The sequence below is a fragment of the Aquila chrysaetos genome, chromosome W (assembly GCF_900496995.4).
Source record: "Aquila chrysaetos chrysaetos chromosome W, bAquChr1.4, whole genome shotgun sequence".
Taxonomy (NCBI): Eukaryota; Metazoa; Chordata; class Aves; order Accipitriformes; family Accipitridae; genus Aquila; species Aquila chrysaetos.
In genome coordinates this window covers 7,822,638-7,837,183 of record NC_054457.1, presented here as the reverse complement: position 1 = coordinate 7,837,183, position 14,546 = coordinate 7,822,638, and the positions used below count along the sequence as shown (strand labels likewise).

The 14,546-nt window shown below is 35.0% G+C and overlaps 1 protein-coding gene across 2 annotated transcripts in view; it reads left to right on the top strand.

The window, feature by feature from the left end:
* LOC121232827 (fibroblast growth factor 10-like) overlaps positions 1 to 12,084 on the top strand; it is a 73,803-nt gene extending 61,719 nt beyond the window's left edge. For both annotated transcript variants that reach the window (XM_041121272.1, XM_041121271.1), the window contains exons 4-5: positions 7,412 to 7,515; positions 11,331 to 12,084. In XM_041121272.1, the coding sequence (XP_040977206.1) occupies positions 7,412 to 7,515; positions 11,331 to 11,528 (302 nt within the window). In that variant the 3' untranslated portion in view covers positions 11,529 to 12,084. The remainder of the gene's footprint in view (positions 1 to 7,411; positions 7,516 to 11,330) is intronic.
* Positions 12,085 to 14,546: the final 2,462 nt, after the last annotated feature.

Here is a 14,546-nt window from a genome sequence, read left to right as displayed (position 1 = left end):
ATCTTTCTGTTGTCAGTAATTCTTATGCAAAACAAATAAAAGATAGGAATAACAGTATAACTTCTGATTTGGGGATGTTTTCAACTTGCTTTGCACAGGTGTAAATGGTGAAACAGAATGGAAATAGAGTCAGTGGCACTTCACTCTTCTCTTTCAAAACCACATCCAACCAATCTTCTCATTGCCTCAAACCACCTTTTTTCAAGCCACCTACTAGGAGCAGCTTTTTGAACTAGCAGATCTTTAATGTTATGCCTTATCATCAACTTTGTTTGACCCAAGCCAATGCCAGTCAAAGGAACCCCTTCAGAGAAGCTCCCTGGAGGGTGACCAAACCAAAGTTCTGAAAAGTCAGTTTAGAGGAACATTACCAAGTTCCCCCCTCTCCAGTTACAGGCCCAGCAGCTTCTTGTCACAATTTGGGAAACTGGAAAGTTTCAGAAGCTCTCAGTCATCATCACATTCCATCCATCTGAACTCACTCTTCATCTGCGGTATTTCTGCAGACAGAAGAAAAGGCAAGGGAGGGAGGGACTGCCTGTGGATTGCCACATATATGGAATCATCTCTGAAAGGGGAAGGCTCAGAATGGGGGAGGAAGATGCAAGGTGGTCCTGTTCCTCTACATTAAGAGGACTGCAACTAGGGTTGCAAATGTTTGAAGTGCATTTTAAGAACTTATTACACAAATGACGCAGCTACAGAAAAATTGTCACTGCCTCACACTGCAAAGTTGAATTTGGTCCCAGAATCCAGTGGTTCTCATTGTTTGGATCCATTGCAGTACTGCCTTGATAATATATCTGATACTCTGTCAAGTTGTCTGTTTCCTAACAAATTGCTTGACATAATTTCACACAAGTTCTAGGATATTTTTTAATTTTTTTGCTTCATATTACCAGCATTTTTATAAGAACATAGGACATTTGGAATTAGTGCACAGAATTACGTAAATGAAATTTTTCACTTATTTTTTACAGTCCCTCTGTGCGGAGCAAGACAGCCAGTCAGCTTTCTGTTGCCTTGTCATTTATATAATGATCACTTACAAACTATAAAAATACAGTTTATTTAAGTTAAATATATTTGGTTTCTATTGGAAATATGTTTCTAGCCTTTGGGACCTGTAAAGAGAGCACGTGCATAGCTACAGGGCACATCTCAAGTTGATATTTAAAATGTTTATAATTATAATGAGTTGGAAATGGTTTGGGTATTGAAAACCGTGCTTTTAAAGTGGATGTGGTCAAAGTGGATTAGTTGTAATTGTTGAAGTTTACAGAGTTACAGCTGTAAAATAATAGTGTGCTATCTGTTTTAAAACCATAATGGAGGCCACAGAATTATTTTATTTTTTTTATTATTATTATTATGTTTTCCTTTCCACGTTCCTAAAGAGCATGGAACCAGAAACAATTAACTATGATGAGAATTTTCCCCCAAAAAATATTAAGTTTTTGTAGTGCTTATTATCAAGCCTAATTACAAGTCAAATTATACCATGGAAATTATTTACTTTACACATTTTCTTGGAGTGAAAAGTTTTAAGCCATGAAAATGCCTGAGCCCAAGCAATGGTATAAAATCAGATACAAGAAACATACAAAGTAGTATTTGAAATGCCTTTTTTTTGTTTCAATCTTCACAGAAAAGAAACATGAGCTCCAAGGAGAAGCTGACATAGGTTGGAATAGAAAAAGAACAAGATGAAAATGAGTTGGGTGATTTATCTGGTTTTTACTTGATAAAATTTACTTGCTCTACTGAGTAGGTCAGCCAAGCCTCTAGAGATTCATTCTGAAAACTTGAGGAGAAAAATGACTCCCCAGATGACTGAGGAAGTAGTAAATATAATACCTCTCTTAAAAAAGGGAAAAAAAACCAAAGACCTAGAGACAAGTCAGCATATCCTGAGAAAAAATATGGGAAAAGTAATTTTTAAATATATGTTATAAGCACCTAAGAAATTAACCAAAGAGAATTAATCAGAGAATTAATACCAAACCAACCTAACTTTCATCTGTGATGAGATAAAAATCTTCATGTATAGGAGAGAAGCAGTAGATACCATAAATTTGGGAAAGATTTTTGAAACTAATGTCTCTAATGATACTCTCTTAACCAAGATCAGCAAGCAAAATCTAAGTGAAAGTCTTACAGTATGGAAAGCCATACTCGGGAATTAGCAGTTTTTCACTGCCAATCTGAACAGAGGCATCAAGTTCCACAAGAGTCTCTTCAAGGTATCTCCTAATAAAAAAATCATTAATAACTTGAATGAAAGAATTGAAAATATGGTTACAAAAGTTGAAGGCAATATGAAACTTAGTTGCAAGGATTTTGGAGGATTGAATAAGAACTCAAAACAACATTGACAAATTAGAGAAATGATAAAATAAATGAGAGGCCACTTAACAGGGACATGTGCAAAGTATGAAATTTAATTAGGAGTAATTAAATTCACAACTATAGAATGAGGAATGATTGCTTACATTTATTCCACATATCCAAGGGTGGTGGATCACAAATTGAACATGAATCAGTATAATCATATTACTGTGAAAAAGGGGAAGTATGCATAAATGTATGAGTATGCATAAATCCTTTGAAGGAAATATGAAATGTTCCTTCATGTATCAACAATGATAAGACTTCAATAAGAGTATTATGGCCATGCTGTGGGGACAAGGAACAGGAGCATTCAAAGGTCTAGAAAATCTGAAAGCTTTAAGGAAAGTATTGAAAAACTGGGCTTGTTTAGAGAGCAAAAGTTGGTAGGTAAGATAGGTAGATGTGATAATAGTTCCTGAATATGTAAAAGGTTTCTGCAAGGAAAAAAAAAATAATCTCTTTTTCATGTTAGTTTACAGTTTAAACAAGAATTAATGGGCCCAAATTGCAACAAGGCCATTTAAATTAGATACTAGAAAAACTTTCTAATGTAGATAGTGGAATAGGTTACCCAGGAGGTCATAGAATCTCATTTTTGAAGGTGTCTGAGAACAATCATCTGTCAAGAATGGTTTTTGTAACTAAGGCCAGTGGAGTACCCTCAGTGGTCTGGCATCCTTTCAGCCATATTGTCTATGACTACACATCGGCTCTTACCTCCAAGCCTGCAGCACTTGAAGAATATGAAACTTTACAGAGTTAATCTTGAGAGCCCATGGAAATGATGTTTTTCATTGCAGTAGTATAGAAGTCCAATTGCGGCCCATGACTCTACTATATAAACCTTGAGGAAAATACAAAATTTTGTGTGCCCTCAAAGAAGTCAGTTTCATTAGATGGTGAAAACACTATAGTTTTAAGCTTCATGCTGTATGTCTCAATTTCTTTTTCTTATACGTTCCTGCTGAATTTAATAATGACTCAAGAATAATCAAATACATATTTTCACCCTTACATCAAAGTAATTTGATTTAAATCCAGTCTATTTCAAAGTTCTGGAAAGTCCTTATGACTTCTGCTTGTAGATCCATGTCATATGAGTTGGTGCTCTCATGCTGACCTCTGAAATTTCTGTCTACATCACTGACACCTATGAAAAGATTCCTATCAAACTCATGAGAGAATCTCATCCTGAGAAAATCTGTAAATAATGCTGAATAATTTGCAATCTAGACAAAAGCTAGTTCTGTGCTTGTAACTAGCATGTAACTCCAGTGAAGTACCAAATTAGACCCCTGTTATCCAAGGGGTAATAGCTCAAGAGTATTATATTTATTTGAAAGAAAAACAGCTATTAAAATTCCCCCTTCTCCCCCCAAAATACTGCAGAGGTTAGAATATGCAAAATTATCACTGAAAATTATATAACATTTTTCAACTTCCAAATACACAAAACACACTCAGTGAGAATAAATCCAGGATCATTGGTGATCAAACTGATCATAGTTCCAAAGAATTCAGCTACATTTGGCTCCAGTTAAATAGCATAACTAGGTATAATCTAGCTAGTTACTCTGGTATATAATGTAAATGTACTAACATTTGTCCTCATGACCTCCTTTCAGCTGCCCCATTGGGTATTGTACTGAAGAGCAGTGTATCTATCTCCAACATTCAAGTGAAAAACAGTTAAAATAGGTTAATTCAGTGCAAGTTTCTTATTTAAGCACTGTTCTCCTTCAGCTGCACTCAAAAATTTCACAAGTGTAAGAGTCAATTGAAATGGTCTAATATGGTGTTATTGTTACAAGGATTATATGACAAAATATAACTCAGTTTAATACATTTCAACATAAAAAAATTAATAATGGCACAAGTTATGCCAGTATCTCCTTTTTTTTGTTTTGTTTTTTTTTTGTTACTGCTGCTGTTAGAAATGCACCCAGCCTAGTTTTACTGGTTTCACAGTTTGGTTACAGCAATTGATTTCTGTAGAAAGACTTAACTAAATTCTTCTCATCACTTTTTGGCATGGAAAATACCAAAAAACCCATGTCACTCGTAAAAAGAAGTGGGCATTGTAGCAGTATTCACACCACGTTCTTACCCTCTAATAGCTTGTCACCCATATAACTTAAGGCACTCAACTGTGTTTAATTTTGAGCACAAATACTTTAGGGGATGACCCATGGGAGGGAAATATTAAAGACCACTGCTCTATATTAATGCTCTTGCAGAAAATCAAGAAAGCAACTTTGGCTTTTCTTTGCTGTGAAAATAAGCAACATTTTAAGAGTAATACAAACATAATAGGCCTTCGCTGGTATGGACTCACTGATCTGCTTGCATCAATGCCATGACACTGGTATATATGAGCTGGCTATCAAGACCTAATTAATGAGCCCTCACAACTTTTTTTGAGATTAGACAGTATAATTCTCTTCATCTTACATATGGAAAATGATATATGGATCCTTTGCAACAGCAGACAAGTTAGCCTTAAAAGTAGGTCGTAGGTCTTAACTGACTCTTCCCTCACATTTTCTGGGTCTTCCTAGATTACAGAGTTCCCCTAAGTTATAGCTCCTCTTATTTCCACCTAAGCACCTTGTGCTAATTCTCAAGCTAACATTACATATAAGTAACTAATGGAAGTTATGTTTAGAGTTTTCATTTATCTAACTGGCTATATCTTTTTCTGCTTGGCAGTAGTTAGGCAGCTCCAGATATCAGAGGGGCCTTTGCTGCTACTGAGTTGGATACCACTGATGATGGAGTGAGCTGATTTTGGGAACTGTTGTTCTTACCCCCTTACAGGTAGCAGACTTCCAGTGTCATATGTAACTTGTGTCTTCACTCTGTTTGTTCAAGTCCATTGGGTTTCAAGCCTGAGTGGCTATTAGCGCAGAATTGTTCTCACACAGCTGTAAGAAACTCAGTGGATATTCAGATCTGTCACAGCACATGTGAAGTTTTTTTAGTTTATATGTGCAACTCCATCCTTAGCAATGCTGATTTTTCATGCTGCAATTAAGAATCTTACCATAAAAACCTTACAGCAGAAGGCTTTATAATTGTTTTTTAATAATACATGATCAATTGTGGCTATCAACATTTATATTTGCATTTTGATATCAATATTTCTATTCTGAGGCACTCACAAAGAAATTAAAACAAAATAATCCTCCTCTTTCAGCTCTTTGTAGGTTTGGATAAGAAACATGTTTTTTATTATTATTTCTGGTTTAATATGACCCATTTTCTGAAGGGCTTTACTAGATCTTAGACCTATTGTTTATCTTGCAGTTCTCACTGAAGTCTCTCTCATATGCAAAGACTCTAGACATTGTAGCTGTGGCCAACCTAATGCTTCTTGCTAAGTAAATACAAAGCCTCTGATAATTGCACTAGAATTTATATATCTTCATATCAAAATGTATGTAATTTATATATTAAAAAAATGCATCCAGGAAAGGCCACCTCTCCTTTCTTGACAATAAAAGGAGGTCTTTCATGTTAAATTGTTTAGTCTGATATTCTCTCTCTTTTTCATGCACATAAACAGTTTGCTTCCCAATAAAAATCAGCTATTACCTTGTCATGCTTGATTCACAGCCGCTGCCCAGCTACCATCAAAGCCTCAACTCCTCTGTTAATCCTGAATTGCATAGACCAGTACAATGGCCATACAGAATGGCTTTTGCATTGTATATAAAGCAGCCATTTAAAAAAAAAAATTCAGTGAAAAAACTTCCTCCTCACCTCACTGCACACTGAAGTCCACATGGTTCCACAGTCTGAACAGATTGCATTCAGTTTTCAGGGACAGAAAATCAGCATTTCCAGAAAAAGCACTGAATACTAAGTTACACTCTTGGCTTCAGTTGGTGTGTGGTTACCATAAGGAATTTTTAAGTAAATGAAAAAACATATGTATTTTCCAGTACTTCTCTGCTCAGACAAAAAGCATAGAACAGATTTAGGAGGAAGTTATTGCAGATTCCTTTCTTTTTAAGTGCTTGGCAACTCATCAATGTTTTTTTCATCTGATCTATTCATCACATTATTTGTTGGCTTAGTCTAGGATGATTTTCTTTAAAATCTCAACACTTTTGCCCCTCCTGTAATTTCCCCTGTCGTGACCATTGAGTTAGATGGACTATTGTTCTGACTACTACTACTTTAGAAAGCAGAAGAAATGTTGGAGCCAGGCATACTACCTGGATAAACCATTTAGAAGATATGTGGTTGGAGCTATATTTCTCCTATATTAAGACACAATGCCCAAACAACATAGCCATCCAGTTGCTCTAGTAATAGCTGAAAAGGGATCTCTAAAGTCACTATGTAAGTTGCAGTAACTTCTACTACTCCCAAATCAGTATGCTCTTAGGCAGAAAATATAGAGATTAAAAGCTCTGTCTCCCATTACTGGCCCCTTGAGCCATCCAATATCCTAGAAAGAGTTTCTTTTAAAGGAAAAACCTTAATCATATTACAAACACAGCAAAATGTTTCCGATATCTGAAAGACAAAGATAATGTGGCCGTTAGGGTTAGTCTTACTATATCCCAAAATGTCAACACACTTGCCAAAAATGAATTTTATCAGCTCAGTGCAGCCAAGGGATTTAGTTTATCTAACTGTCCTACAAGGAATAAATAGTTTACCACTGTTTTTGAAGATTGGGGTAAATCTAACATTCTATTGACATATGCTATAGATTTAATTTAATGCTGTGGTTCAGATGTATCTTCTGATAAATTTTAGTAAAAATCTATCCTAAGGAGAATGGAGCTGTTTCAGTATTTATGGGGTTTAAAATGCAGAGTTAGAAAAGGAAATGTTAATTGAAACAATGTTTGTGTATATTCTTTAAATGATTTGGAGAATGTTGCTAAAGTTTGTTGGTCGTTGGTTCTGAATATTAGAAGTTTAGTATTTTCAGGTTTATTGGTCTTTTCTATAGTGAGAAAATCCTCTAATGAAGTGATTAAATAGCTCAATTTTTATTTTTTAGGCATATTGGAGATAACATCTGTAGAAATCGGAGTTGTAGCAGTTAAGTCCATTAAGAGCAACTATTATTTAGCCATGAACAAGAAAGGAAAAGTCTACGGCTCTGTAAGTATTTTTTATCTTCCAAATGGATTGCAGTAGTCAGCACAGTTCCCTCTCTTACCTACTGAAAACCCTACTTGACTGTGTATTACTACTACTTAGAGCTGAAATGAGCTGTTCATCAAAATTTCATCCTGTGGTAAACCAGCAGCCCCCCTCTCCACAAGCTCCCTGGTGTTTGTAAGGCTCATATCATACCAAAGCAGCTGCTGGGGGATTTATCATGCTTACTGCTTGAGTCAGGTTTCTTATTAAGTAGTGGCCGATGGAGAGGGTCCTACAAAATGTAATCTTTAAGACTAGTTTTCCCTGTTGTTTCTGCAGTACAGCCACATTTATCAGTAATTCCAGGGGGATAAAGTGTACCTAAAATCTTGTAAACTTCAGCTGATGGAGGAGACACACCAAATTATCAAATTATGACTGCCAAAAAGATTTCTAGAGTAGCCAGCTTTATATTGACTGTATTATTTAATACACAAGATTATGGGCAGCACAGAGAGACAGATACTTATATACCAGAAGACAGATAAGCTTTAACTGAGCAGAATTTGGATATCATTTGAAAATTGTCCATATATACTCTATTTGTATTTGCGTAAGTTTAGGGTTACTGATACTTTCAGTAAAAAAAAAAAAACACAAACAAACAAACAACAAAAAAACCCAAACAAAAACCAGTAACTATCCAAATATTGTTCTGGTATTACATCTGGTTTGGTTTGTAATTTTGCAGCTTTTTGCCAGTTCCAGTGAGTTTGAGCCCACATAAATGTAAACTTATTCAAGTCATCTGCAAAGGTTATGAGCCAATCTTCAGATTGCTCAGTATTCAGAACATCCATAGGCTTTAAAGAGAGCATTTCACAGATAGGTACTGGGGCTGGGTTTATCCTCAGGCAACATAGCTAAGCCTACCTCTGCTGAAAATGATGAAGTAATGCCAGTCTGAGACTACCAGCAGAATCAACTGAGACTCGAGGGGGTTGAAGTCATTTGGCCCTCTTTTTTTTAAGGAAGCATTTCTACAGGGTGAATTTAGTTCATACAAACTATATAAACTGTCCTCCCTCATCTGTACTGTGGCTAGTCACTCCTGGTTCATAAGGTTACTTCTGAGCTTCTAAACTCCTGGGCAGTGTCAAAGAATCACACTGAGGAAAGACCAGGACAGAAAAATGTTTCTTAAGCTCCCATAAATGTGAATTTTAATTTCTAAAATTACACTGGTCAGAAATACAGGATGATCAGTGCTCAGTCCTGCACCACTGAGAGGTATAAGGGTATACTGAGTTGCTGACAAAGTTACCATTTGTCAGTTAAGCTCCATTCATTGATCATGGGTATGCTTCTGGACATATGTGAAGGTGTTAGCATAAATCACCATAGTCAATTCACATGTCTCAGTGAACAGTGTTTAACTTAGTTGTTTGTGATGATCCATCCCAAAGCCTGAGATAAGTTTTCCTACCCAAGTTGTTAGCCACAGCTAGTGTGGTGAGAGTTCATTCCAACCCTATACACACACAAAAGAAGGCAGAGCAGCTTTCATGTACCATAAGTGGAAACTGCTGCCATAAGATTCAGTAATTCGCAGTGTATTAGAAATAGTGTTGACAGGAGGATATGAATGTGGAAAGCCTTTTTTTTAATTCCAGCTGATGTGATATTCACATCATAAAATCACAACATAATTACTTATCAAAACCTATTCCATAATACTTCAGAGATTTCAAGAATGCTTCTGTTGTTATTTTTTCCCATCCTCCCAAGACCTGCAGTTAGATTCGTATTATTACAGTGTGGCAGCTTGCAGATGGATATGAAAAACAGAACCAATAAAAGTTGTAAAAACACTCTTAAGCATGTGCACAATAGACATTGGTGCAGGGTTATACTGAAATTTGTTTGAAATGAGCAAAGCAGTCCTGGGCTAACACTCAGACCCCTGCCAATAATACTTCTTAACCACATCACATCATCTGTTCTCTGTATTATTTAAGAATAGAGATAAAAGTTTGTATTCGAGTACAATTCTGCATTTGGGAAAACAAGTCAAGTAAGACTGTTTCTGTGTTTATCAAATAGGTTGCCATTTGACTGACTTTGGTTAGAATGAGAGAGCAAAGGAAGACTCACTATTTGGTTACTTTAACAAAATAAGGTGCTGGCAGGTAGGAGAAATTACTGCAATTTAGAACTGTGAGTGACGGTCACCTGCCGCCTTAATACCTTGAAGCAGGAGGTGGCATATTAAAGCAAGTAAAAGTTAAATGATCTGTATGTAGCTTTGTGACTACAGGCAGTATCAAGGGTCATTTTGCAGAGAGTCTTCGCTTGATAGTGTCTTCCCCAACAGTCATTGTTCAACTAACTACTAATCCCAAAATTGAAGTGCATTTTGGGAGCCAAACTGAGTTTGAATATGCACAATTCTGTTAGGAAAACAAGCATGTGTTCTGTAGTCTTAGCAGCAACTAAGTAAAACATTAATTATAGACCTGAAAATTCTTACTGTATCAAAGTACTGAACATTAACTAGTTTAAAAATTCTAATTTAAATTAATAGGAATGGAAAATATATTTTTTAAATATTCTTATGTCCATTTTATCAATGTGGATACTTTATAACTTTATTAGCTGAATATCTAAGGATTTTGATTATAATAAAAGATAAAACAACCCTGAAATTCTCATTTGTACCATGAAAATTCTTTTATTATTCAGACATATTTCTCATCTTGTTCACAGACACATTAAAAATACCACATGTAGTTAGTATATCATACTCTGAGATTCTGACATGCTTCTGCCTGAGCTGTGAAATAACATCCTGTTTTCTGAAAAGCAGAAACAACAAAATGCTAATTTTTGGCTGTTATTTAAGTATGTTGTAAATGTCCTACTTTCAAAAGCTTTCTAAATGGAATATAAGTAACTTGATCAAACTGGTTTTTTATATGTAGGAATTACTTGTTTGTGAAAAAAAAGCATTCTTGGCATAAAAGTGCATTTAACATTATAGAAAAAAAAATAGTCTTCCCCTGCATGCTTCCACATGCTTGTATTTTTTTATCCTTTCTAACAAAGTGACAACAGTTTATCCTTTTAAAATGGAAAACCTTCATCCCTGGTACCCTACACAAAATTGCTTTCAAGTTTACTTAGTCAATAAGATACAGGATCATATATGATTCTTTTTTAGGCTAAGCCCCTCTTCAGTTCAGCAAAGTAAACAGGCCTCACATCCATTGTAACAGCAGCATAACAGTGATTTGTACCCATCCAAAAAAGCCCTTTTTCATGGTCAATGTGGTGTAAAGGATCTTACTTTAAATAAGAAGTAGGCCTATGCCATGCATATTTGTTTAACATATGGTATCAGTAATCTGGTTCAAGATATTTTAAGGGTTATATTTGTTAGAACTGAAATATGAAGAATCATTCCAAGATTGCTACCTCATACTTTGAGTTTATGACTGAGAATTTGATTTAATATTGTTGCCATATTCCAATACAGGGAAGTTTCATTTTGGCTGTGAGTGAATTATATCATTTTACTGCTATAATTATGCACTGAATAATTGATTATGTCTTTTGTTGGTTTCACTTTTTGCAGTCTAACTGATGTTGCTTTAAATGCTATGGACACAGTTAAATTTTTATTTAAAATACACTGTAGAATCCTAAAAGGGCATCACATACAGAACACTCAAATCTTCCAAAACATTTTTAGAAATTATTTACCTTCAGTATGCTGCAACTCTGAAAGATTATGTTTATTCTGAATTTGTGCATTTATTTTCTTCTTTTAACAGAAGGAGTTTAACAGTGATTGCAAATTGAAGGAAAGAATAGAAGAAAATGGATATAACACATATGCTTCCTTAAATTGGAAGCACAATGGAAGGCAAATGTTCGTGGCCCTGAATGGAAGGGGAGCCACAAAGAGAGGACAGAAAACAAGAAGGAAAAACACTTCAGCTCACTTTCTTCCAATGGTAGTAATGCCATAGATGAAGGAAATATTTTATTGATGCAGTTGAATCAAAGGCTCTTATGTCAAGAATATTTGGTAATCCTCTTGAAGAGTAAATGCAAGGAAATAGTGCAGACATCTGCTTGTTTGTAAAGAGAGCAGGGGAAGCCTTTGAAGGTTTTGTACTCATTGCTGGCACATGAAATACTTTTATTTAGTTTGGTATCATATCTTATAATCAAGATACAAGCTGGATCAAATGGGATGGAAGTTATTGCCAATGTGAACAATTTTTTTTAATCTCTGAGACAGAACTTAAGGGACTTGAGACAATCTGTTGAATGATCTTCGTGGGGAAAGTTATTTATAGATTACTAACTCATATCAAAGACCTTAATTGCTCATTCAAGCCTAATGATCCAATGAACAGTTAGACATGCTAGCATTTACTGGAAGCACTTGGATCACATGCACAAATAATGACATTTCTGGAGAAGCCTTGTGGAAGAATGGATAGGATTAAGGAGTATAAGCAAAGTAGTGTAAAACTGTTCTAACAAAATGAACAGTGTGGTTTGCTTGTATGTTCTAACTTCATTCCTTTTTATTTCTAAGTTATTTATTTAATAGGATGTTAAATATCTTTTTGATTTGAAATGTTTTCCTCATTTGCTTCTTTATTTTCCCTTTTTCTCAGTACTTCACACAGAGGTTGATAGGTTAAAATGTCAAAACCTCATAAGTACTCTGAGAAGAGGTATTAGACAAGGCTTTAAAGGCAGAATTTAATGTGTATAATCCATTTTTTAACTAAACTGTCTTGCACTTAAGCAAAAAGACCAAACAAGCAGTGCTTGGATTTATGGTATTGGGTGTCTTTATGTTGGAGAGGTTTGGGATTTTTTTTTTTACTTATCAGCACTCAAGAACAAACTTCAAGGAATACTTTGTTCAAGGGGTCTTTCTGCTATTTTGAAATTGAGAGAAGGGGCCACATCTGTACTTGGGTGTCAATGCATCTGTGTGTATATTCATCTGATTTCAATTTGGAACCAAGATCTAATGCATTGCAATCAATGTGATATTCTGCAGCAAGCATTGGGCTGGAACCTAGATGTGGACAGCCACTGAGATTGCAAACATTAAAATTAAACAGCATGTAATTCCCAAGTGTAAAATTTGGCCTCTAAAAGGTAAGTAAGAAGGCAACACAGTTCTGCACTCCTTATTCAGTTAATATGCCCACTCAGCATATTTGCCCTTGTTACCAGCTCATAGAATCACAGGCATATAGTGGGAGCAATACCTAAGTAAGGACTGAGGGATAGGAGATCCAAAATCATGCTCGTGCATTTATCAGAGATTATTACTCACATGTATATTATATGAGCGCTAACCAAAAAGCCATACTGGTATCCAGTTTTAGCATGCCTTTCATATCCATCATAGTAACCGAAGGTTCAAAATACATAATATCCAGCACATTTTTATGAAGTGTTACTAGTCCCATGGCTTAACTTGAGCAACTGCAGTATAACAAAGTTAAGCATAATATGAAGTCTGTTCAATTAAAGGTACATAAGGTTTGTTTTATGCTTTGCTTTACTCTAAAATTAGAGAGCTCTGGATAGCTCACCAATGTAACCATATTGAAATTCATTTTGTTAGAGCAGATAAATAGAAAACAGTACATCAAACAATTTGTACCACTTTCTTCACATTGTATTCCACTAAATAAATAAATAAGCCTTTGCAGTGTCTGTAGTAAGAAAAAAAAGTAGTATAATATTATTTTGTTCTAAATACTTTAAGTATGAGATTATATTGATGCTGCAGTTTTATCTTCAATATTTCTTGTTGTGAAAAAGGCTTTATTTTTATTGTTTGGAAACTGTATTTTGGTACAAAGGAGAGCCTTGCTTAATGTGTCTGTTTGAGAATATTTAACCTCTATAAAGGCAGGTGGTGTTGGAATCTTCTATAACTTATTTAAGTCAATGCTTAACCAGCACTTCAATCTTAATCTATTATTTAAATATTAGCTGTTTTTTTAAAAAAAGCAAAAACAATAGCTTTCCCATAAAATACAAAATGGTCAGATTGTATTTCCTGTCCTTAAATGAAGTAAGCTGTTTTAAAACCAGGAAGTCATTTGAGAGACATTTTAGCTGATAGCTAACATTATATTTCATGGTACTTTATCTCCAGCTTGCTTCTTCACAAATGAGATTTTTCTAGAAAGGGAAATAAGAATTTCATTTTAAATGTAATTGGAGGTCACAGCAAAACTTAACTACCGTGATAAAAGTGAGTTTCTGTTCTTTAAAATTTGTAATCGATAATTAAAACTGACAAGACATAATGGACCACCTGCAGTGAACATTCAATGTGAGATTGGACAAATGCAGTATTGGATGACCACTTAAAGAACATTTAGGGTACAAATAAAGTTCTCTCTATCATTATCATCGTATTCAAAACACCATGCTGCTCAGAGGCCAAAAACCAGGAAATATCACTTTTCCAAAGAGAGTCAGAAGCCATTTGTGACATGAATAGCGGTGAAACAAAAAAATCCTTGAAGGAATCAATGATTCCTGCATGATTGGCATACTGTAATACCCACTGTGGTGGGAGCAAACTGCAGACACTCTATCTAGAGTATCACAGATCCTCTTTTTTCTGTCACCCTCAGCATAACAGACTCCTGAGCAAAAGGAAAACATGGGGAGGGATTTAAAAAAGAAAAAGTAAACAAAAATCACTGAGCAATAATGTATAGTATGTTATATTTAAATAAAAATAATAAAACATGGGGAATGGAGAATAAGAGTATTGTCTCTTGTTTGTTTTATTAACTTGAAATGGTACTGCACAATAAAAATAAAAAGGGAAAAGATCTGTTGTACTACAGGATGTGGTTTGGTGCTGTATAGCCCCAAAACAAAAACAAACAAACAAAAAAAATCACTTGAACATTTGTAAGTTTCTTTCTTTAATTTTTTGCATGTGTGAGTCAGCTATCTCCACGCTAATAACAACCAAATGCTTTAGA